This window comes from Corvus kubaryi, unplaced genomic scaffold, assembly GCF_017639235.1.
Source record: "Corvus kubaryi isolate FWS band 111438036 unplaced genomic scaffold, C.kubaryi_AGA036_p1.0 37334, whole genome shotgun sequence".
NCBI lineage: Eukaryota > Metazoa > Chordata > Aves > Passeriformes > Corvidae > Corvus > Corvus kubaryi.
In genome coordinates, this window is record NW_024581108.1 from 15,097,493 (window position 1) to 15,123,879 (window position 26,387).

The 26,387-nt window shown below is 38.7% G+C and overlaps 1 protein-coding gene across 5 annotated transcripts in view; it reads right to left on the reverse strand.

Moving 5' to 3' along the window:
• Positions 1–26,387, reverse strand: part of ST6GALNAC3 (ST6 N-acetylgalactosaminide alpha-2,6-sialyltransferase 3) — a 215,317-nt gene that overhangs the window by 65,837 nt on the left and 123,093 nt on the right. For 4 of the 5 annotated variants that reach the window (XR_006016480.1, XR_006016481.1, XM_042030448.1 and 1 more), the window contains exon 3: positions 5,064–5,473. Coding sequence is in view for 3 of the 5 variants with exons in the window: in XM_042030448.1 (XP_041886382.1) it covers positions 5,064–5,473 (410 nt within the window). In the remaining 2 variants the exon portion in view is untranslated. Of the gene's footprint in view, positions 1–3,072; positions 3,116–5,063; positions 5,474–26,387 lie in introns of all 5 variants that reach the window. The other variant, XM_042030449.1, reaches the window with a different exon arrangement.

Here is a 26,387-nt window from a genome sequence, read left to right on the forward strand (position 1 = left end):
GTGGCCCGGCCCGGCCTGGCCCAAGCAGGGCCTGGCCGGGCCCACTGAGCCCTGCTCGGGCCCTGCAGCCACCTGTCCCAGCGCCGGAAACGAGAGAGAGCTTGGAGGGGGAGTTTGCCTATTCTTAAATGTGGATCACAGAGGTGATCACAACTTTAAGTGGCTTAGAGAATTGTCCATATTCAAACTGGCCAGCTGATAGGTTCTATCAGTTCCCAGAGGAAACTGTAAGCACCCCTTAGCAAGGACGTCCCTTCCGGGACTATGCTTGCTAACCTATGACATTAATACAAAGCACTGATGGGACATACACTTCCCAAGTGCCCAAATTTAACTCTCTCAGCCAGGCTCAGTGTCAGTGTTCACAGCTTCCCAATGGAAAACTGCTTTCTGCAAATTTTAACCAATACTAGCTAAGATTTTATATTTCCTCTGAATAACTTTGATAGAGAAACCAATACATATACGGAAGCAAGTGCAAAAATGAAAATATCATTACTAAAATATTTCATTCAAGCCAACAACCAGAAACATGACATAAAACTCTGATGTTCTGGACACTGACAGCTTTACCACCTCAATTCACAGAGAATATCACCAAACAATAGAACTTACAGCTACTTGAACCTCAGAGAATGTAATTTCATTTATTAATTTCAATGACATTTCTACTAGACTATAGCTTCATGTAGATTAGTCAAGACATATGAAAAACCACATATTAGCTGAGGTGAAGCTGCGATGACTGCAGTTGTCTTAACAGTGTCAATCCAAACTTTAGATGAATGTAATTTGCTAGCCCTAAATGACAGAGATATAATATAGATCTCATATATCACCAAAGTAATAAATAACTAGTGAGCAGAACTGAGTAAAATGGCAGGCTGAACACAACCCCAAATTTTGAATCTTGATGCAGAAGTCAGTGATCAGAATGATACATCTTTCTGCCTTGAATGATAGAACAGCTTTCTCACAACCTAACACATAGCACCATCTGGCATGAACAGAGGAAATGAAGAACTTCTGGAAGAGAAGCACAAAAGCTATTTAGTTTCTTTAGAATTAGCCAAGATACTGACAGAAGTCTTTCAGAAACAGCCATTTGACTGCAAATGTGGCTCAGCGAACCTGCCTCCTGAAGACACATGTGTGTAGTTAATCTCAAAAAAATGTAGTTGAATTGAACTGATGGGGTGTGGGATGGGCACTGTCTGAGTTAAGACAGTGTATGTGGAAAGCCAACTGTCTACCACACTGGCTGGGTTTTAGAACATCATCTCACGTCTCTTACTGGGAATTTTAGGAGCTCAGGACACATTTCTTCAGCAGAGCTCAGCAGGCTCTTTTCAGTAGTTGCTCACAAAGAGAGTGACTACAAACACCCAGTTAAGCTGTGCTTTGAGCAGTGCCAGCACATCAGCACTGGCTGTTTGCTGGGGCTCAGTGCCTCACTTGTGCAGTGGGACAGGAGTGGTCTGAGCCCACTGCCAGCCCCGAGAGGGGGAGTGGAGCTGGGCCATCACTGGCACTGCTGAGAGGTGCAGTGCTCAGGGGTTAGCCTAAGATGCTTGTAGTATAAACACAAATGGAGCCTGCAGACCAAAAAACATTGACTGCTCTAGTGATATTAGCACAGATTTATTTCAGCATTGCTTGTTGAAAGTGACTTTTAACGCAGACTGTTTTCTAAATGATCCTTAAAAGACACTCCTTTCTTTCTCATCACCTTCACCTAAGGCAAGAACATCCAGTAGCATTGATCTATTTGCAGCTAGTTTTCATTAATTTTACCCTCCCTAAGGGTGGTGCAGCTTTGGTGCCAGCTAATTAAAACCTATTTAGGGATGCTCAGTGCACTTTATCAGACCAGAATTAGCTTTGCTGCTTTAATGAAGACTGCAGTTTTCTCTGTTATTACCAATTAAATGTTATTATATCATATTGCATTATATTTGTATTGCATGGCAAAGATATAGATGGCTTTAGAACCACTTATCTGGATTGAGGTACATACAAAGATGCCACATTTAGTAATTATCTAATATTTCTTTAAATCCTTTCACTTGAGTCAATATATTTAATACACCAGCACATTAGGCAAGCACTGGAAGAAGCTGCCAGCTTTATGCTCCCTCTAGGGAAGTACCAATAAAATGCATTAATGAAAAATTGTGAATGTCTGGTAATGAATATTATTTATGTACAACAATTATTCAAAGTGGATGAGCATTCACCACCTTGAACTTAGCTTCACTAAGGAAGACTCGCAGAAAGAACAGAACATATGTTCCCCAGATTCCTAACACTCATGCAAGGTTAATTACCCAATGTGGATAGCCCATATCTGAAGGTATTTTGTACTGCTGTAGAATTAAAAAATGCATTACAAAATAAATACTGTTTGTTGGAAGTTACTTAGAGACAATTCTTGTTTCTTCCATGCATCAGTAATAAATCATTTGTCAATACCAAAGCTGTGGGTTTTGAACCTGAACCCAGTGAAGGCCGGGATAAAGCTCCCATGTCAGCACTGCAGGACCAGAGCTTTTCTGCAGTAGAGAAGCGACTGCAGCACATACCTGTTGGCTGCTTCTCACAACATCCTTTAAAAACTTGAGCACCACAAGGATGAAACTGCTGAAAAGTCTCACTAATTACCCAAAAAGATTGTACATCAAAGAGTAGAAACAGAAAACTCATTAAAGGCTCGACAGACTAGAAATCTGTTGCAATCTTACTATGCATTAATGGCATACACTGTACAGAAAGACAGTATTTTAGGATTAAACTAAAATAGATGTAGCTGCAATCCACTCAGTACATTTTAAAATATGAGTTGAAATTGGTTTCCTTCCAGAATTTTTGCTGAAAACATGTCGAACCAGACCTCTGTTCAATCTAATATTCCAAGCAAGGGTTGATGTTTCTCTGAGGAACTGAAGGAATATTTTGCTGAGGAACCCGAGTCTGTCTCAGCATCATAACAGCCTGGCACAATGTGCGAAAGTATTTTCATCACCCACAAATCTCTTGTGCTCTCCATTTATTGCTTCCACAAATGCCACATACCTCTAACAGTCTCATGATCCTCCCTAGAAACAGAAGACAGGTCCTGCAAATTGAAGATGTTACAGAAAATGAAACAGTTTCCAAACTGAAGTCCCCGATTAGTAGAGAACTGCAGGATGTTTTCTTGAGATACAGAAGGTGTTGGCTGGTGACGCATCAATCATTTCCCTTGTTTCTGGCTGACAAAAGCACTAAATGATGTTAAAAACATCACTAAGTATTTGATGTGGAAAAGAAGGAAGGAAAATGAAAGTTGCAGTAGATACAAGGATGTCATCTGGTTGCCACTATAAGAAGTGGTGGGTTTTTCCCTTGGTGGCAAAGGGACGCACCTGCACAAACAACGTGATGGGTCGTGAGACAGGCTTGTAAAAATTTATCGCTGCTTGCAATGTGAAACTTAAGGAGAAAGAACATGGGCCACTTTGACATTAGGCTGCTTAAGAACTTTGTTATAAGCACTGAGAGAAGTTCAATCTGCTTTTGACATGAAAAGAACCATTTGTATTGTGTTAATTACGTAACTATAAAACCTTGAGATGTGTTAATTTGTTGAAGATTAATGGATCAGGCTGGAGAGAAGGATACTTTGACATTGAATGATGAGGGGTTTTTTTCATAGGAAAACCAGGAGATTTTATCACGGTCTGATCTCACAATAAGGATTTTGATGAAGTACAGTAAAGTCACTGTGACCTGACTGACTCATAAATATAAACAAATTTATGTATAGCAATGCAATAATGTACCCGTGATCATATTTAGCTTGATTAATACGTAAACAGGATGACTTGGATTATTAAAGGTCATTTTTGAAGAATGGATCTTGTGTATTTATTAGCCTCTGTTCATCAGTTTGTTCAGTTAAACTAAAGAAGCCATGATAACCTTGACACCTTTATGAGATACATGAGCTCCCTCCAAGTCCAGAACCACAGCAGCAATATGTGTACTTGGTGAAGAAGCTGAGGGGCAGGCTCTTCCTTACATTTCAATAGTTTGAAAACCAGGAAAAATCAACTGTCACCAAATTTCAACAGATTAATAACATAGTGAAACAAGTATGTTTGAGATAATGAGCTTTTCTACTTCAAAAGCTAAGTCAAAATTTCAGACTACGTTAAGCTGTTTGTGAGTATCTGTATCTTTAATTTGGTCAGAATAGCAACAGTCCTTCCCAACCTCAAATTCATGATGTGCAAATTTAAAAATTAGTATTAATGCACAGCAGTGATCTGGAAACTCCTTCCTAGCTAGCTCAAGTGAGTATGTGTGACAGGTGCTCTTCCATGCCAAAACACAGATGACCTGAATTTTTGCAGCTTGGTTACAAATTCCTGAAATTTGTGGTCTTAATTCCACAAATCCAGTTCCTGCTTTGAACATGCTAGGCAAAACAGTGGCCCTCACACTTTCACCTCTTACAGCTTCCACTTGAGCAGAATAAACACACATTCTCAGGCATGGAAAATAGAATTTCAGTGCAATACTGGTAAAAACCTAAATCTATTCCAGTATCTCTTGATAACCCATTTTCACCAAGAAACAGAAATAATGCAAAAAACCCTGAGGTCTGTGTTTGAAGGAAAGCTACAGTGTATCTCAACAGAGAAGAAAATAAAATATCCAGAATTACCCTGAGGTTGTGCATTTGGAAATGTTGTTTGTGTAGGATTATCCTCTTCAAATAAAATGTCAATTTAATCAATAGTAAATTGAGCTGAAAACAACACACAGATTTGAAAACATTTCAGGAAGACATCCAATATTTTTGGGATTCAAGCCAACAGAAATGGAACGAACAGAAGGTAGCGTAGGTGGGGTAAATGGGGCCTAGCTGCTGCCTCATCAAGTGCTTATAAAAGTCAAACCCATATAACAATCCATTAAAAACAGATCTCGGGACTCATTTAGTAGCTGGCATCCTGCATGGACTTTTCTCATGTATCTTTTGTCAAAAATTATAATTGTTCTTCAGGTTTAAGACTTACCGGTCTTTTCCTGTCTCCTTCTTAAACACTGCATCACAGTAACTCATGCGCTTCTCCGTTGTCACGTAGATTTTGGCAGTTGGGTAGCTGTCAACAGTTTTCTTCAGCATGTTGTACACAATGCCATTTCCATCCCTCCTCATGTTTCGAAAAGGACCCCAGATCACGTAAACGGTGCTGTTGGTTTCTTTGAAAAAGTACTCAGGATTTTTGAGTAGGAGAGGCACACTTGTGTGAGAAACCACTCTTATGGTTGTCCTCTTCCCAACATCTTCCTCATAGCCCTTTGTGGGAGCATTGTTCATCCTCCATATGCAAGAGGACTTATCTATCTCAGCGCCCACCTTCTGGCCAGCCATCTGTCCCGAGTTTGAAACAATGGCACAGAGGTCACAGTCAAGTTGTAGAGGCTGGAAGACAGGAAACAATAACATATACTGCAGTTTTTCTCTGTAAAGCATGAAGACTGAAAATTCAGTTAAAAGAAAGACCAGTACAGTACAACAAATTGATAGCAATGCTTCTTTTTAAAAATCAAAACCACAATCCCCATGTGGCAGAGCTGCTTGAAAACTCTACCACTGCAAAGCTCTGAATGCAAACCTTTCCAATCAAATACGCTGTTCCAATCTTTGCCTTTGTTCCCGCCTTGCAAAGTCAACTATACCAATAATCATTCCCTTTTTCCTCTAAATGTTACTCCTTTCACTAAAAAACAAGGAAATAAAGAAGCAGCAGAAAACAATATTTAGATCAATGGCTTCTCTTTTAACAAGGTGTTGTCAGCAATAGGAAAAAACCTACTGAAAAAGTAATGCTGGGAATTTAACTGTACACTAACTGTGTTTGTGTCTGAATTAATAGTTCCCAAATTCGTGACAGAAGTCGAATGGGAGATGTAACTCTAAGAAGTAATGCAATAGTATGAAAATCCTGCAGTTTGAAAGGAGATGTAGACAGAGGAATATGTTGTTCTCTCCAGAGAGCGATTATGACCCATGGAAATGAGAGGCAGATGGACTGGTGACAACTGAACTAGGAACTTAATCCTGAGAAAACTGAAGTCAAAGACAGTATTTCCTGACCACATTCTAGGGTGCTATTACTCCAGTATGAATTGAAAATAGAAAAAATTATCTAACAGAGATATAAGGACCTATCTGATGTTCCATTTGTCAGAGTATAAAGAGTAAATGTCTTTTGATTCTTTCGTACCTACAGACTAAAAGGAAATGTCCTCTAATTAATTTGGATTATATAAAGAGTTCAGTTAGAAACTGAAATCAAATCAAAACTAGATCCATCAAAAAAAACCCCACAGAAGAACATCCAGGTCAGAGATAACCTACAATTTTTTTATGATCACAGACTTGATCCTCTGTCATGCTTGCAACTTGGAGCCAGTGACCTGAGTTTAATATTTTTTAGGAATAATTCCCTTCATGTTCTTTGGACATTTACTCTGACAGGATGCTAGGTGCTTTTCTGATCAGACTTGTGGCTATTTCTCTTCAAAATCACACCTCATTTAGCTGATGTGGATGAATAGCCTGCCTACATTTGACCACTATAACCCTAGGATGTGGTTGCTGACAAAACATCAAATTTTTGGTAAGAGGGAATAATGCAAGGACAAGAGACAAACATCTGAAGAGAGCCAAACTGTAAGAGCTAAAATATCTCATCGTTGGGTGACAAATACTGTACTGAATTAAGGTGCATCCTGCAAGACTTCTGCAATAAATCTCACAATTTCAAAGCTTTGATTTCTCTATCGTGATTGATTTGATTTAGCTATAATGGCTGGTTCAGGAAAACATTTTTTCCTCATTTCATCAGTAGCTAAAGATTCCTGATTGAATACAAAAGCATTGTCAACACTGCCTTTACACAATGCCATGCAATTTTTATAGCTCTTGTAGTTTTAGAGAGCTGTCCTGCATGGCTCTCTGACAGCAGGGATGAAATCCCAGGAGATGCAGCTGAACAGAACAGTCTTTCTCTTTACCACTCACTCACAGAAATTCTCTCTAAGATACATTATGAGGACATGGCTGGGTGACCTAAACAAATCCACGGGCATAACTCATATCCTAGCACAAAGTGAATTGTTACAGTCCCAGTAGATTAATTTATAGCTTTCAGGGTGAACTTTCAAACTAACAAGCGCTGAATATGAAACTGCTAGATAGGAAAAGCCAATTTGGTCAAGAATCTGGTCCCATTTAAATTTGTCTCATCCTCAATGCTGCTTTTTTTCACTAAATTCTTCCTTCTCCATTAAAATGGAGCTGCTCTCTTAAATTTGGAATTGTTTGATTTTCTGACCTTAGTTAGAAATGCATCACACATTTTCTGTTCAGTGAGTGCAACTGTTCTGCTTGAATAAACTGCATACACTCACTCCTGCAACTGTGTCCCCTGGTTTTCTAGCTCTTTTGTTGTGACTCATTTATCTTGTTCCAATTTATAAAGTGCTTTCATAATACTGAATGCCTGCACTAGGTCAACATATAATCTGCTCTTCTTGAACAGAGTCAGAGGCTAACCCCCTCCCAGCTCTATCTCACAATAAATATTTTTTACAATGTAGAGAAATTTTACATGTCCCAATATGCATATTTTCCAATAGACATCCCAGACAAAGTTAGGAGACTGACTGACACCCAAGACAGATATTCCACTGACTACAGAATCATCCACTGACTTCATAATCTTTTTGCATCATATCTCCCTCAACATATGAGAAAACACAAATCAATATTCATTCACTGAACCCCGTATGGAGACAGGCCACCAGCTTGTAGTGCTGGTTTATAGGTGTCAGAGACAAGAGGGGTGGTTTCAGTAACACACATGAAATCCACATACAATACAAATGGGTCTGCCAGCAGTCCAGGCTGCCCTCTCATCTGCAGAGATGGTTCAGCAGCAGTGGGATTGATACAGATTGGCAGGACCACACAGAAACCTGTGCTGTTACTGCTGATCCTCTCTGGACCCAGAACATCCGGTCAAGGTTTACCTCTCACAAGATCTTAATTCACTTGCATCATAGATACATGAGTTAAAGACAAAAACATTAAGAACCATTCACCTTTTCTTCTCTTTTCATGTACTTAGACATTTATTTCACCGCTAAACACCATGGGGGCTGAGCTATTACTGCTGCTAGAAAATTGTTCATTTTGTTGCTGACCAGAAGGATGTAGAAGTCCTCAGAAAAGCAGCTGGGCATGGTTCTGACAAATTGTCCCATCTTTTTCCTGAATGATACATTGTAACTGTTGAGGAACACTTATATTTTAATCAGTAAAGAAAATGAAACGTCTGACCTTTCTATTTCCTGTGCAAGCTTACGGACAATAGAAAAGATAATTAAAACTGTGAATTAGAACTTGCAAAACAGTGCCATTTCTTTAGCAAAGAGAAATAGCTGTGTAATAAAGGTCACTTATCAAACAGTTCTAGTTATTAAATCTTTGCATTTACCACTGGAATGGCTTCACAGAATCAAAGGTCAAATCATTAAATAACAAAGTCAGCCAGAATTAGAAAAGGTCACAAGCAAATCTAACTAAAGTAGGTCACAAAACATGATTCTCTTCCACACAGGATTTCATTATTTGGAAAATAGCTTACTTTCCAAATTTGACACTTCCCCACCATTTCCAATGTCTCCACCAAGAGATTGAAATTCCAGCTACAGAACCATTTGTATGGGTGGGTTTCCCAGTGGCACAGATCCTGTATCACAAAGTTTCCCAGCCACAGCCCTGGCTGAGGTAGATCTGCTGAGGTCCATGTGGGGATGATCTCAGGCCAGGTCTCTCAACCATAAAACAATGTCTGGACAGACCAGACACATGCCAAGCTCTGGTCTCAGCAGAGACTGCCAGACTCACTCCTCAGCTGGACCAAATCCAGCTCAGGACCTCTGCAGATGGAATTTCCACTAATGAAAAGCTGAATTTCTCTTGTGGCTTCTTAGCACTATAGACCAGTGGTGCGCTGGAGAGCTCTCTCCAACCACCATCTCTGTTCCACTCTGAATCCCACAACTAATCATGCAGATAGTTAGGAAACTCAGACTAAACTTTCTCAATTGTTACTTTAACAATATGATTGTAATTTTGTAAATTGGACGCAATGCCCATTCACTACATAATGAGGCAATTATTAGCAGCTTGCCACATATTAATTTGCTCCTTTAATGTTGAAACAAATGAGATCTTTTCTTATAATCATCCTATTTGAGTGAATTCTAACAAAGCCGATTGAACAAAGCTCCAGAGAGACTTTCTTTATTTCAATGCCATTTATTCTTCTACTCTACTTGGATGTCTTTAGAGTTTTAGAGGATACAACATTTATAATGATGCCAATAGGGAATAGATTTTGCCTTTATTCTTCTTGATGTTCTTTTGAGGTCTTTGAAATGAAAGGTACAAGAGCGGCATTAACCGTCTGGCATTGTTTTTATTGCTTTTCTCTACTTTACAAGCAAAAAATGTATTTTAATTTTTCCTGTGTTTCAGTGATTAAACAAGCTGGTTTTATCTACACTTACTCAATTTATTCAGACCTCTGACTGGGAGAAAAGACTTGCCAGGCTTCTCTAGGAAAAAATTTAGCACATTAAAAGAAAAGAAAGATAGTACTTGCGTGTTCACCCAGCAAGAACTACCAATTTAGCACAGCACTGTATATAACTTACATTACTAACATCAAGAAATAAAAATAAAAATGATAAAAAAGACAGGTCTGATGACCCTGAGTTTGTGTTTGTTCCCTCTTCTCCCCTACGGCAGTATTGTGGGTTTTTTACCTTCAGCAGTTCATTTTGGTCCTAGCCCTCAGCATCACATCCCAGCAAATTATTTCTGTCTTCATAAAATTTAATGTTAAGATTTCATAAAGATTTTAACATTTTGACATTATTGTGAAATAAGCCCGGTGTCAACATGCATCCCATTTCCAAATAAATAGAATATGATCTGCTTTTTCATAAGACTGTTCCTGAGACTCAAGTGCCTGGGATATTTTATTTAGATGAATGTCACTGATACGTACATGAGTCCTAGCAGAAAGTTTTTATTTAAATTGAATGAATTGGAAGGGAATGCATAGGAGGCACATAATGGGACTAATCTTACAGCAAGAGACTGAATAAATAACCATGGTTGGAAGCCTTTCTATATACACTGACCCAGTTGTTACAGAACTGTTTGATTTGCAGCTCTTGTTATAGCTCCTTAAAGGGGCTGTACCAGCCCTTTGCACAAACAAGTATCTTGTGGATTCCTCACATCAGTGGTAACGAGACAGAAAAACAAAGGAAGCTCAGACTTTGGGCAGAGGTTGAAACTTGTGTGCCAAAGTCACCCACCCCATGTACACTTTCAACCAGCAAGTGTATTTTTGGAACATTTTCATTTTCTTTCTCATGGAAAGGAAAAAAAGAACCAAACCAGAAACTCAAACCTTCCAATCACGAACCATAGTGCAAAGTGATGCAGTGTCATCTTTCTCACTTTTGAAACAGCTCCAGACAACTCCATGCCAGCTCCTACCTCTTTCAAGATACAGCAGAGCAAATGCTCACCAGAATGTTGTTAATTTTGCGGCTGCTATTGGGAATAATATAGGCAGCTTTGTAACAAAACAAGGATCAAGTACATCTCATGATACCAAGAGCTGAAAACCAAATGCCTCAAATATATGTGAGAAAACTCTGAATAAAAAGAATCAAGTATATGACCTATAAAGAATAAACCCGGGTCTTTTTATGTATTTTAGGTATTTTCTACTATTTACTGTAAGGCAGAAATTGAAAAGTCAAAGATAATACCCTTCATGATAATCTCATAAAACAAAATTTAGTAAAATTGAATAAAAGCCAGGTCCAGCTTGATCAAAATACATTAACTTTCTATTTTTCGAAAATTGTATTTAAATAATTTTCTAAAATGGAGTTGAAATGCTCCTCCAGTTGAACATTTTGCTTTATTATCAAAAGGTGAAAGAATGATAGTTCACATTAACAAAACAATCCCTTTCATTTTTTTCATTTTTCCTAACTTCCGGCTGAAACTTTATGGAAACTGACACCTTTTGAATAAGCCTACATTAGTATTTTCTTCTGGAATAATAAACTATTGGAAGACTCTTGATAGCTCTATTGGTAAAAAAGACTTAAAAATAGAAAGGTGGCAGGTAGTAAATAAGAAGGGGAGAAATTGTTCTGTCTCTGCATGGAGGGTTAACGAAGGAAGGAAGCTGCCAGACTGAGTGCTTCAAGTACAACAGAAAGACCTGGGAGAGGCAGAGCTCTGGAGGACTATTGGACAACAGCCCTGAAGGATTTTGAGCACTGAGAGAGTGGCAGGTGAAGAAAGTTTTGCCCTAAGGTGTTTTCTGAAGGATTTGAAGACCTGTCATGCATGTGCACTCTCGGTCACTCCGCAGAAGACCCATTTTTGTTTGTGTCTCAGGTGCCTGGCAAACTGTCCTGTCCCTAGGCAGGAGGGCAGAAGGGACATGCTCTTATTAACACAAATGGATATGCCACAAAAGGGGGAGGAAATAAATGGAAAGAAGACACAGAAGAGAGGAGAGAACAGAAAGAATTTCAGACAACCTATGAAAGGGTAGATTGCAGTTTAGTGTTTAAAAGGGAAATGTGTAAGGGGAAGGAGGATTTGAGAAAAAGCAAAATACTGATATATAGCCAAGGAGATAAACCATGATGCTTGGGAATGCAATCTAGCAAAGAAGAACCAAATCTCCTAAAGATATTTGTTAAGTTATAAACTAACTGTTGTGAAGAAAACTTCATCAGACATGTCAATCACGCAACTCAGGATTAGACAGGGAGAAAAGCTTTTGTCCTTTACACTGCAACTGCCCAAGTAGAAAACATGAAAATGGGTATGTTCGCTCCAGCATATAGTACTATAGTTTGTAGGTAACCAGAAACCCCGACATCCCTAGGCATGCAGATGTCTACACCTTCAGATCCACATAATTAATACCTCTGAATTGGAGGAAAAGCAGAATACCCTTTGGCATATATATAAAAATAAAATCAGCATAAAAATACAAGTACACCCAAGAACATATGTGGAAATGCTCCTGTCAAACACTGTTGAGGATTGAATTGTTATGGAAGGGAGGCAAACCCCATCGTGCACACCCTACACAGCAAGCATGAATAGCATTCACTCTGAAAAACAGCCCATGAAAAAATTAACTTCACAGCAGTACAAAATGGAAAACCAAACAAACTGCGTTAGTTCTAGAGCATTCCTAACTTCATCCCAGAGGTTTAGCTGATGACCATAAATAACCAGAATGTTTGTGACACTTCATCTATCACCCATTTACAAATACACAGGCTTTAAAATACTGTGACTTTGCAATAGTTCAAAAGTTGGGAAGTCTTCCAACCAAATACTGCTTGCTGAATGCTGAATCCAGTAAGTCATTTATCTTAACAACCACCACATCGCTCACCTGCCCTCAGTACTACGTGATGACTCTTGAATTTTGTGCACAAAAGTTACTGGAAAAACACAATGTAAAGCAGACACTGTCCATCAAACAGCATAAACAACTAAGAGCACAACACAACCAGCTGATCCTAACAATGGCACCCCTTCTGTCACTCTGCTGCAGAACTGTACTTGCTACCAGCAAAACATGTCACTTGATTCAGCAGGTTATTAGTATCATAATATTTAGCTCTAATTTACCTTCAGCAATTCTCTGTCTGTATCACATTTCTTTTCTGCTTTTTACATTTAGGAATAAGAAAGATAACAACTGTTTCTTCTCTATGCAGACATATTTGCTTAGCAAACAACACAAACCACAAGAAGGTAAAATGTCACAACTCAAGGAGACACAAAACGGAGGAACATCCTGTTAGCACATGGTCTGAATAGCAAATGAATCTCAGTACGAAAGGACAAAACCAATTTTTCACACCCAATAATGTGTGTGGCAGCAGAGCAGAGGTAACATGTAACACATAATCCTTCCTTACAGAGTGGACTTTAGAATGACACCCTTGAAAGCAACCAAGGCCAAAAGAACTCTCTCCACAAATACCATTTTTTCTTTGCAAGTAATAGTAAGTATCCCTGCAAAAAAATTAATGATAATTCCTACTATGAAGATGCCCACTGGAAGACTACGTCTAAGGAATTCTCTGTCACACATGGAAAAGATGGGTTTCTCTAACCGCTGACTTTAATTTGTATTTATTATAAATACCCACAGATGGCGGTAAAGTATATAATGCATACAGCAGATTTGTTCCAAGTTTGCTTTCTCTAATAACCTCCTATTATCAGCACTCACCATTAATCATGGACCATTATCTAGGAACTTAGTTGGCTGAATCACAGATGCAGTAATGCCTGTTAGGCCTCTAATCTAAATACATTTCAAAAAATTAGACTCACAAATAAACTAGGGGACTTCTAATATGAAGCTCACGTCTTATTTCAGGTCAATTTATTTGGGATTTGATATGGGGAAACAATATCAAGGTAAGCAGCAAAAACTGTCAGAAAAATACCTTGTATTAATCCCCCCCCTCTTCTTTTCCATGAAAACCCACCCAACAGGCTGGAAGCCTAACCTCTAATTTATTTTGGTTCCATACTGTCTAGACCTATTATTTAATTTTGTCTCTCTTGGTGGTCTATCTGTCAAATTATTCGTATGCATGGAAGGAAAGTGATAAGCTAAAATGCTAATTATCCATTTTCCTGAAATTAAAAAAAAAAAAATCCATGCCAGGAATAAGAATAGGGTTTATTACAATAGCATTAAAACGAGTGGCATTTTTCATTGGACAAAATAAGCCATAAGCAGCTTTCTAAGTCCAGTGTTTTTAATTGCAGGACACCTTATCTAGAAGAGAATACATAGTTGCTTCTGGCCACATTCATTCAATTTCCCCTCATTGGTACACTGGGAATACTTGCAGTACCACTCTATGACTGTCATCTGTAAAAAATGTTTAAAATTTTCTCTAAAAATGTAATTTCTTAAAATTTCACTTAGAAAGTGCTAGTCCAAAAATTTCACTGTTTTAAGTATCTTTTATTTTACTGTCATAAAATCATTCAGCTGCAGAAAGATACGAGGTTAAATAATCATTTTGTCAGACACCCGAAATTTCAAACACTGTGGCAATGGGCACTAGGATAAAAATTTAACCTGGACTGGAAAGTTCTGCTTAAATAATTAGGTAGGTATTTTTTACATTTTTTTAAGTCATTAATGAAAGCTATTGAAGCATAGCTGTATATTTTAGAACTTTGAAGTTCAAGGTCTGTTTCAAAAGAAAAAATCACTGTACATATACTCTTTTCTGACTGCTTTTACATCATCGCCTTGGTGCGTATGTCCACTAACCACCTTTTAATCAGTGCAGATTTTGTGTAGACAACAGTCTGTATCATGGACTGATACCTGCAATAACTCGGTAAGCAGAAACTCAAGTGGAAACTACCAGGGTTTAATGACTTGTAAATAATTCAAAGATCCTTCTGTGTCAGTTCTCCTTACTCTTGGAGCTTGACAGCCCAGCTTCTGCTCCTGCCACATCCCAAACCAGCCCCACTTACCCCTCACTTAAAAGCCTTTACTGAAGAAAAAAGCCCCTGAGTTCAGTGGCCTCTGCCAAATCTTACTGAAGTCAAGAGGGCCTTGAGCAGGTCTGTGCATCCTCAGCACAGAGCTCAGAACAAGGCCAAGGCCTGAGGTGCTGAGTAACACACACACAAACAAATGAGGTGGTAAGTTATGACGTGAAACACACTAGAAGCCATTGCAAAACAAAATCTTATTAAAAGATGAAAATAATAAACCCTATCAATCTTTTCTCCACTATACAGTCTGGCCTGACAGTGACATAGTTGCAAGATATAAACAATACTACTTCCAAAATAGGTATTTATAATCATATAGCTCTTCTACCAATAATTTAAATTTTTAAGAGAGAAATTCATTTTTAGTCCTTCATACATCTTCAAAAAGTACACTGCAATGTACCTATATGCTGACTTTCTGGGTAAATCTACGATGCATCCGTTGCCTCCATTACCGTTAAAAGCAAAACTTCCACTGACATGACTGAAGACTTCATGGAGACTTCACCTAACACAGGAATTTTGGGAAGAGAAATTTGGATTTGCAATTCATGGATGGCCAAGATTACAAGATCATGGTGCTGCTCCTTTGCCTGGGCAGTGGTAGAGGCCTTTCAGCTGTGATTCTGCTTCAACCCACAAAAAGGATGCAGAATATTTTCTTGATGTAAGTTATCTACTCACAAAGCCAGAATACAGTGCTCCTTCTTGGTGTGTGAGCACACATACTGATGTTCTGGGCTGGATGGACTTCCCTGGTTACTACTGAAACTATTTCCTGCCCCAAGTCTACCTCTGGGATGGAAGCCTTGGAGGCCACGTTAGCTTCCACAGTGGCATCAGATTCTGTATTTCCACTCTGCTTGTGAGTGCACAGAATTTATGTAGGGCTTTTTGTTTTGTTCTTTTAGGCTGATGACTTTCATGTAGCTTGTGATTCCTAATGTTTCCAAGGGCTGTTATGACAGCAGGATCCTTGAAACTTGAAAAGCAATCTTAAAGGTCAACACCTAAGCTCATCAGTGGCTCTGTAACTCACACTGATACAGCAATGACTACCACGGTTCTGACAAAACAGGTTCTTGGGGACAGCAATATGCGAAAGTAAATCAGTGCCCTCTGAGAGCATCTGCCTGCTGTGGCTTGCTGGCACTATGAATATGGCAAAATACATCTCAGCTGAGGGTCTAGAAAGGGAAGAGATAATGAAATACTGATAACTGCCTTCTAAGCAAACAAGTTGTGCCTCTCCTTTCCTCCTCCTGCTGGAGCAATGCTGCTCCATGCCACAGGCTCTGTTGCACCTCAAGCTATCAACAGCTCACAACTGCATGCTGGGAACTGGGAGGGTAAGTTCCACCTCACTGCCACAAAGCTGCCATGAGAGATTACAGGATGCAGCTGAGAGGAAAAAAAAATCCACTAAAGTAAAATAATTATAAAATAATCATCCAAAGGAAATGTCCAGGTGTCCAGGTTTTGCTTACGCTGAGGAAAAGCATACAAATAACATTTCTTCATTTCTATGGACGGTATACAATGAAAAACTTTTCCACACTCACGTTAATTCTATGTTCTCATCTGCTTAGTGACTTTAAAAAAAGTGCATACATGTACATATGTACTAACAACACCAAAAGGAGCAAGAGAGAGAGATGGAGGGTTTAGATTACGTATTAATTTAATTCTAAGAAAATATTTGCAAAGCAAATGTGCAAGTTTTGGCATCCCCTCTCTGTGAGTCATACGACTGAAGAATTATAGATGCAGCATGAAGAAGTTTGTGTGTGTCTGTGCTCAGCTACCCCATCATACATGATGTCAGATATTCACAGTGTTCTCATGGCTAAAAATGACCAAGGCAGATGAGCTGAGGAAAAAAACCTGATGGACTATATATACTCCATTAAAAAAGAATCCTTTTTTTCAAGGAACGCACTTTTGCGACAGAGGGTAATTAAACTTTGGAACAGGTGCCCAAAGGATTCTAGAGTCTCTGTTCCTAGAGATTTTCAAAGCTTGAAGAGGCACAGACATGACCTAACCTTGATGTTAGTCCTGTTTATAGGTGATATTGGACAAGATGGTCTCCAGAGGTTATCTCCAACGTATTTTTTTCAGTAATTCTATCACTTTGAGAACCACGGAGAAGTCCAATGAATTTTAATGAAAGACAGCACATATTTTTAATAGCAAGGACTATTCCATATGGTGGGGAACCCCCCAAAGATAAAAGAACTCAAAACAACAACAAAATATTGAAAATTGAATAAATAGTGAAAAATTATTTTCTTTTTTTCTTGTCTGTTCTTGGTTCTTTTTACTGCCTGTTACACACACAATCATACAAAATACAGCAGGAGAGAGAAACATTCCTAAAATGAAAAGGGGCTAAAGATTTCATCTGCATGTCCTATGAGAATCCCGCACAGAACCTACACCTAATAAATCTTATTTCAGATTAAATATTATTAGGCACAGCTACAAGACTGGAATCCAGAATGGCCTGAGATCGTAAGCACAGGTTCATTCCAGTGCTGGTTGTGGCACAGGGCATGGGCAGGCAACACAGTGCAATTTCCCTCCTGGCATGTGTGAACCAGCACCAGAACTGCTAAATGGCTGTATCCAACAGTTTAGGCTCATTGCTTTGTAGGATATTTGTAGAGAAAGTGAAGTTTAGTTGAGTCCTCCTCATAGGTCTTCTTTTTAAGGCTGTTAGCAGTGATACAGGGTGATAAATACCACGCCATACCTGGAGACCAATGCTGGGAGTTTTTGTTACTCCTTTCAGCTCTACTAACTGCAGTGTCTTCTTCACCAGTACTGGAGCATGGCTGAGACACAGAAGTGGTGGCCCAAATGGACTCCGGGGAGAAGGGGGTAAAAAGAAAGAAAAAACCCCACTGACCCAGAATGAATAGGTCTTTTTCAGAACAGAAATCAAGACTGCTGCTATGTGCTAGTGTCCACTGAGCAGTAAACTGTGGCTTCACAGGCTGAGACAAAGGGGAGGGACAAGGAGGAGAGGTATGTTCTAAGAAATCCAATGCACACAACATTCCAGAAAAATGGGGAAAACTCCCATACAATCAGAGCTTCAAAATTCCAACCACAAAACAGCAGAATTATAGAGGCTATGGAATACAGGATACTGAAAATCAACTCTAAAAAAGTGTATCATAGGTAAATACTGTATTTATCCCCTCCTCTTGGAATAACTTCACTGCAGCAGCAAAACAATTGCTGACTCTGTCACAAGACCCTTGAAAAAATCCTGCAGACCCTGTTTTTCAAAAGAGCAATAATTAAAAAATAAAGTCCTGTGTTGCTTTTCCTCTATAAGCCCTGTTTACGAATTCATAGCACAGCATGAAGGTTATTAAAATCCCATATGTGAGAACCACATATGGCATAAGGAGATATGAACTGGCATTCCATAGAGATAATGCTATCTAATGGGCAAAACAAGGAGCATAGCTTCATTCCTCTTCAGAGTACATTTAAAAAGGGCAAAGCACCTGGCTGCTGCTCATGAATAGCTGACCAGACACAAGACATTTCTTCTTCTTACCTGTTGATTAACAAGTTAAATGGGAAAAGCATGGCTGTTATCTTGCCTTGATATTCCCAAGACACTCTTCTACCCACAAACCATTTGATGTAGGGGGATTAAAGGCTATTTGGGGTGACCCAGACACAGTGACTATTAAACACATTGCTGTTTACTTCCGCATCCACGCATTTCGAACCAAAATGTAATTAACTGTGGAGATAACCAATACACCTCACAAATTAATGCCAGAGTACTGCCTATCCAATAATATAATTATTTTTTCCAGAATTATTCATTTGTTTCCCATTTTATTGTTGAAACAAAACAGTAAATGCTGTGCTTTATTTTAATGCCAAAACTGTTTTGATCCCACACAGCACAGAGCTATTTTGAACACTATCAGCAGCTGGAAAAACTTCAAGAAAAAGTCAGAACAACTGTTTTTGAAACAAGGTGTATGAAAAAACCCCAAACTGACAAAGTATAGACATGCACAAAAAAATTTCCTCAGTTTTCAAATACTCTGAAACTTTAGTTAAAGAGAAAGCAGTCCATGGTTCTAAAATCCTTGAGTCAAATTTAATGCATAAAACATACTCTACTTAAGGACACTGATCAAAGGTTTGTAAGGCTGTTTCTCTGCCTTGCATGTATGATCAATCAGTAATCAGCAGTGAGACCACAGGTGTCTGATGGGAGTCATCACCAATGCCAGAGATGGAAAACACTCCAAAATAGGAAAGGCAGGATCTGCCATGAAGCAACAGGAGACAGAACCATCTTCTGGCAGGATTAAAACCCATGTGCGTGCTTGGTACTCTGCTATATTGCTGAGGAAGGGTTTCCTTCTTATCCATGTCCCTATGATCACACAGTGCTGCTCAGTCCTTGCACTAGAAATAACATAGTTAAAATTCAGAACTTGCATGAGAACTGTGAAACTTGCATGCAGATATGAACTTTCTCTACTTTCAGGCCTGTTAAGACTCAAGATTCTCATTTATACCCATAATACACTCTCTCAGCTGCACCTTCCAATCTTGTCTCTATGCGATAGGCCCCATCACGATATTATACTATCAGTTTCAGATGTCAGATCCTACTTACATGCCACAATCGACATCACTGTCAGAAATTATAACCTCTATCAATATTTTAAAGATGCAAAGGAGGGAAGACAGTGAAAAGAAATTAAGTTTCATAACTAAAATGAAAAATCCTTTCCCTCTAATGACTCCTGCCTTCCAAACTGTCTTTCTTTATGCATGAGAAAATTTGACTTGGGATTTGCTCCCTGACTAGGCTTCGCTACATACTTTGGAACAGGAGACCCACAGTGAGAAATATATAAGACATAACAATAAAATTCTGTAGCATGCCATGCCAAATAGAGATGGTTATCCCTCCAATCACCCTCACAACTAAAGCTACAGTCAGGTATTTAATACTGCTCCACAAGCAAGAGCTCTCTCCCTTCATCCTCCCACTTCATTTCTCCCAAGTCACAGAACAAAATAAATATCCAACAGGAAAAAAATCTTCTATTGGTCTTTTGAATACTTTTGGGAGAGAAATCACCTAGAAGTGATGTGTCAGGGCACCTTGTCTTCTTCTTCTTCTTCTTCCTTACTCAGTCTAAGGATGGTATTAAAAAAGCAAAAGCACTTATAAGTGCTGTTTGGGGCATAAAATCCCCTGCCATCCATCTCTCACTAGGAAAAATTCTGAAAAGAAAAGCACTTAGAAGTCTCTTTTTGTCTCCATCTACATGATTCCTTTTTTCGGATGTGTTTTGAAATAAAAATAGAAATGAAATGATATTTTCACTGTTTTGAAGTTCAAATCGGGCATGTCTCCTCTAATTTCTTCCATTTGCTTTTGCTCTGTAACAAATAACCAGTTTTGGTGTATACTGCATTCCATTTCTCTCTCTTTTTAATCCCAACATCCCCCTCCCAATTCAAGTAATGAGATTATGATGCTATAATCTAATTCTGAGCATGACCTTTGATTTCTATGGATTTCTATTCCAACAAAGATACATCCATTCTGCTGGCCAGATGTCAGCAATATAAATGTTTAGCTAATTTAATTGATGCTTTAACTTTCTAAAGTGGGGCAGCCTTCAGTGACAATGGCAGTCACCTCCAGAGCTACAAGTCACAAACCTGTGCTCAGTGGCAGCAAAATCATCAATACAGGTTTTAGTAACTAAAAAAGCAAACATAATCCTGAGACATACATAAAGGGGTTTGAAATTATCTTTTCACTCTATTCAGCAGCACTGATAGTAAATTCAGTCTGGGCATTCAACTTCAGCACAGATTTGGATCTGCTGCTGAAAGGCTAGAAAAAGCAAAAAGAATAATCCATGCCCTAGAAAAATTAACCAGCAATGGAAGAACTAGGTTAGTGCAGACAAGAGAAGGGAAGAGAAAATGGAGGAGATGTGATAAATGTTTCCAAATATGTAAAATATGCTGCAAAGGATTCTTCATGTCTGTTCTACATTAGCAGGATGGTAGCTAGATTTGGGTTAGACTTTAAGCAGCTTTCTACATGTAAACAGTTATAAACAATCTTGCCAGGGGCACAATTACAAACTTGCTGACTCTGGAAGTCCTTTCTTATCCTATTTTCTGTGATTCTGTGAATTTTAGTAGGTTGATGTGCACACAGCACTTCACAACTTAGCCTTCTTGGGTGACACTGAAGAAAGAAGATGATGCTCTGTGCTACAGTCTCTAGCTCAGCACTGTGGTCTGCACTACATGGAAAAGTAGCTATCCAGGTATCCTTTAGCAAAAAGGTACCAGGGCAGGTGTGTGTGTATTGATGGAACTCAAGTTCTAGTAAAGCAACCTGCAATTTGACAAACCTTAATCCCCAGACAGAGAAATCAGTAAAATGAGAACAGATCAGGTTATCCATAAAGCAGCAGCAGCAGCAAAGGTAACAGCTTCCAACATTTTAGAAAGTCAAGAATATTTTTCTAATTATTAACAGTTGTTTTATGTGCTTCTGATTTTCAAGTTCAAGCTACAGCAAAATGAAACTGAAATACAAATATTCACTAGCCCATCACCTTTTATGATTTATGCTGAAATCCTGCTTAAATGCAATAGAAAAATTGAAATCAACCTTTCTTTCCTGTAAATCTATTCAAATGTTACCTGAAGCATTGGTAGCAAACCCCTGTTTCTTGACAACAGTAGATATGAAGCTGTCTTTGTGTAAAAGCTGTATTTCTTCTTGGTTTATGATAGGTCTAGACTTGCCATACTTTTTTGTTTTCAGTACAAAGAACAGAAGTAATTGTGGAATAAAGTACCACTCGTGAGTAAGGATGTCAAATTCTTTTCTATTGTAAGTTCTGTCAAATGATAAGCAATTAGACCCTGCTTTCAAGGTTGCTTAAATAAATAATATTTTGTATGAGTTACTTTTTAAAAAGCTGCCTGATGCACATATCACAGTCTGGAATAGTGATATATCTGCACTGACTGTGGTGTTGAATGCGTATTTAAAGAATAAGAATTTCTATATGAGAAAAATAAATGTTTTTAAAGTCGGTCTGAGGGTGTGCATTTTCACATGTTTCTGATCACATGTTTCTGATCAGCTCTTCACTGACACTTTTCCAAAGTCTTTGCCATATTGTTAGCATCATCTTCATATATAGCTGCCAGTGGAAAATGAATCAGATGTCACAAATTACTCAAGGGCAATGAAGCCCTGGAGGAACCTTCTGCAGAAAGTTTCTGACTACAGAGCGTAAGCCTGCTGTGCTCTGAAGCTCCTTGGCAGAATTCTCCTGTGAAGGCAAACACACGTTTGTTTCCTGCAGAGGCAGCCCGCATGTCCTGTGGTAAAGAAATGCTATTTTGTGGCTACTACCTTTGATAATGTAGACAATAGAAAAGCACTTATGGATGTTTTAAGGCCATTGCTAGGTGAATGAGCCTACTGGCCTAGGGAAAACCCACAGGCTAAATTTGCATTTCATGTGCTGCTTGGTGCCAAGCTTTTGCAAGTTTACAGGCTAACCAAGTAACTGTATCACTTGTAAAAACAGATACGGGGTTCCACAGGCAATAACCCTTGATAAAACATGGGTGTGCTGTGCGGAATCCCTGATGCCCCCCTGCATCACAGAGGTCTTGTGATTCATGACTTTCAGTGTACCATCAAACAAAACCCATCACTAGTGGAAATGCACATGTAGAGATCCTGCTGCAGCAGATTTCCACATCCATCACTACAGATGAACTTGTCCAGAGAACTCCAGGCTGGCCTCAACATTTGTAAATCAGTTAAAGTGCTGAATGACTCCCTCTGAGAGAGATCAGTGTGCTTACAACAGCTCCTGTATGGGAAGCAAATACTGCACTCACACAGAGCTCACTGGAAACAGAACCATACGCACACGGCTACATAGCGAGGGCTCAGCTACAACGGGAAGAAAAGGTTATAAGGCAAAATAACTGCAGGCTTCAGAAAGACAGACTGTAAATGCTGATGTGCTTCAATTATTGGGTTGTGACTATTCAGTTATTGGCATTGGGATGTGAGAATCAGATTCTCAATTTTTCTGTGTGCTATCTTTTCTGTGCACTATCTTTTCTGTGCTATCTTTGACTTTACACTTGTAAACATTAAATCTAATAGCACAACAAGGTCACTCTATTCTGCACAATGACATTGAGGTTTTCTCTAAGATGCAACCTTTACGCCACTGTTTTATTTATTTACTTATTTCTTCAGCAGCATTATTCATATGACCAGAATCTCTAACACTGATAAGTTAAAAAAAAAAAAAAAAAAAAAAGTCCAAAACCCACCCCCAAGTTTGCATGAGTCTGATAATACAGACATAGGAAAAGGAATAGAGGACTTCATTCTCCTTTAACACTAATACAAACCTGAAGTTCTGGGTAAGTCATTTATGCCAGTGGCAGAAATAAGAAACCTGCACTGTGAATTGTAAACCACTACAGAGAGATCTGAACCAAGGATGGTAAGAGACTGCACAAGTTTCTGCTGAAAAAGTGCTGTGCTGAAGGGAGATAATGCTTCTGCTATATAACTGTACTCTTCACTTTTGTCCTTTTTGCTGAGCACAAAAATATCAATTCTGTTCCCCAAAAGCATGATACATGAAAAATAATAATTCAAACCAAGATGGATTTTTTAAAAACATCTTTGTCATAAATAGGGGATATTGTTAAAGGGCTATGTGAAAGTACAGATGAGGGGTAATTAGGAGGGTAATGAAACAATCCCCATGAAGCAGCAATAAACAGCACAAAGTGGAAAAGATCTGTCTGTGGGTGCATTTTCAAATTTTGGAGTCTGAACTTTGGCAACCATGTCCATTTCCAAACTGGCCATCAGGGTTACTTCTGATACCAAGTTATTTCTCAAAGAAATTTAAACTTTTCTAGTCTTGGAGCAAATGCATAACAAATGCCATGTAACTCACACTCCCTTGGACCCTAAGCCTTATAGTGCCACCTTCTGAATAGCACTCCCTTCTGAATAGGCCTCTCACAATCAGCAGTATTATCCCTGGAGTGAGCTATTGCTTATGTTCACTAGATCCCAAAATATTGCAGTTCGAGGCAATGTTCATTTTTTATGCAATTTTGTGCTATGCAACATTTGCTCTCTCCTATGGGGAGAATCCACAGACAGATGCAGGGAGGCAGGAATGGGAATAGAATTTAATAAGGCAGAAGGTAGGCAAGGATGGCAGAGCCCATAAGGGGCCTAAGTCTCAAAGAAAGTTAGCAACATATAGCAATATTTACCTTGTGGATCCTGGCTCAGGGGAGCAAGTCTGAATTGACAGCTTTAAACACCAAGAGAAAGACTTTGTCCTGTCCAGAGATCTGGTATAAATACCTGACTGTGGTGGGTGAGAGTTAAGGTGAAAGCAAACTCTCCTCAGTGATACCCAGTGAAAGGACAAGATACAATGTGCACAAAAATACAGGAAATTGCAGTCAGATATACAAAAAACTTCTGTTGTGAGGGTGGCTGAGCACTGGAATAGGTTGCCCAAAGATGCTGGGAAGTCACCATCCATGGAGGCATTCAGGCACAACTAGAGAGCCTTGAGCAATCTGCTCTAGCTGACTCTGCTTTGGTGATGAAAGTGGGACTAGATGATCTCCATAGCCTCCAAACCTAGAGGAAAATACAACAATCAACCCCAGCTGAGCTGCGCTCACAGGAAAGATCATTCATTAGAGTTTTTGTTTGGGTATTTTTTTTTAAAGAGGAAGACCATGTGTAAAAAAACCCCTCTTTCTGTTCAGCAAAGAATAAGGTGTAAGGCTAGACATATTTTTTTCTGGATCTCAAAAACTGATTTGATACTGCTTCATCTAACAGATTGATTTCTAAAGTGGGAAAGCATGGCATTGAAAAAGACAGAAAACAGAGCTGGTTATAAATCTTTCCATAGACAAGGAAACAAGGATGTCTATAAAAGGAACATATCAAGGTTTTACTGTAGAGAATGTGTAGTGCCATATGTGTACCTACTAGAACCACTTGAGCTTTTTTTATACCATTTTTTGCCATTACAAAGAAAATATATCAAGGCATCTAACATAAGTAAAACATAAAAATAGAAATGGATAGTAAAAATTTTCTGCCAAGGAGAAAGAAATGAACTTGCAACCTTCCATGCGAGCCAGTGGGCCTTTCTTACACCTAATGGAATAATTTCCAGCCTAACATGTATTTTCTGTCAATTATAGACAATAAATATCTTGATATGCAAATAGCATGTAGATTATTTTTTTAGAAGTCTTCACTACATATTTTCATCTCTGCTAAATGTATTTTATTGCTTTTTATTGTTTGCATAATAAGCTGTATCTGTACAGAGAGCTGAAGAGAAAGATTCAGGTCCACAGGAGCTGATCTCAACTGGCTGCTTTTAAATGCGAGACTACAGAGAGCTGAAATCACAGTTTTGGGACAAAATATCAGCAAGCTCTATGCAATCACTATGCAAGACTGGCAAAGTATTATACTGCCAAAACTCAACCATCTCTGTATCCACAGTGTAGATTATTACACCAAATTGCACCAAAACAAGGAAGACTGAGAGACAGCAGTTCATACGGATTGACTTCTGTTACTCTGTTTGGTTGCTCTGGTTTGGTTTTGCTGGCTGTTTGGGTTTTTTTTTAAATTATGTATAGGTATCAGCCCATGTTCCAGGAAACTAACCAAGGAATCAAAATTTGTAAATATCACACATATCCAGGTTCATTTTGAAAGATTAAGCCCATGTTTTCTAAGAGGTTCAGAAAAAATGGTATGGTGAAGTGCAAGCTTCTGAGATGGAATGGTAGTAAAAATCACATAGACTAAATCATAAAAAGAAGGAATGAACAGTACAATACCCAGAACAAGGAAAGGATTTGAAGGTTACAATAAATTATACACTAAAGCCACCTGTACAGCGTATTTTCAATTGGTGTCACTTTCTGAAACTATCACAGAGCAGAACCATGTAACAAATACTTTAGTGAGCAACCTGAGCTGCTATTTGCAAGAAGGAAGCTTACTGTGGATGAAAAATACAGCAGGAAATCAACCAAAATCATGGGGGTTTGTGATAGAAGCAAATTGTTAAAAAAAAAAAAAAAGAAAAAGAAAAAAAGGAATGAAAGAGAATTCAGGCAATACTCATCTAGTATAAATGTCTCCTAGCTTCATTGCCTTCAGTGTACATGCATTGACTATTTCCCTTTAAAATTTTTATCTATTACAAATTGGAGGTAATTCAGCCAATATAGAATTTAGCATGTGCTAAAATGCTTTGGGATCTATTCCAAAATACATGAAAAATTAGTGGTTTTATCTGGTTTGGGATGAGGCCCCTGTTAAATATATCTGGGGCTAAGCATGAGCTGATGTGTTTTGTTAAACAAGTATCAGAGAGAAATAAAGATCTCACAGAGGTCAATTCTGTCTGTCTAAGCAGTTAAATGCTGCTAGTCCATCTGAGACAGCAAGTTTTAAACAATGTAAGGTGGAAGCATTTGGACTCTACAAGACCAGCTTCTTGAAGAATCCTAAACG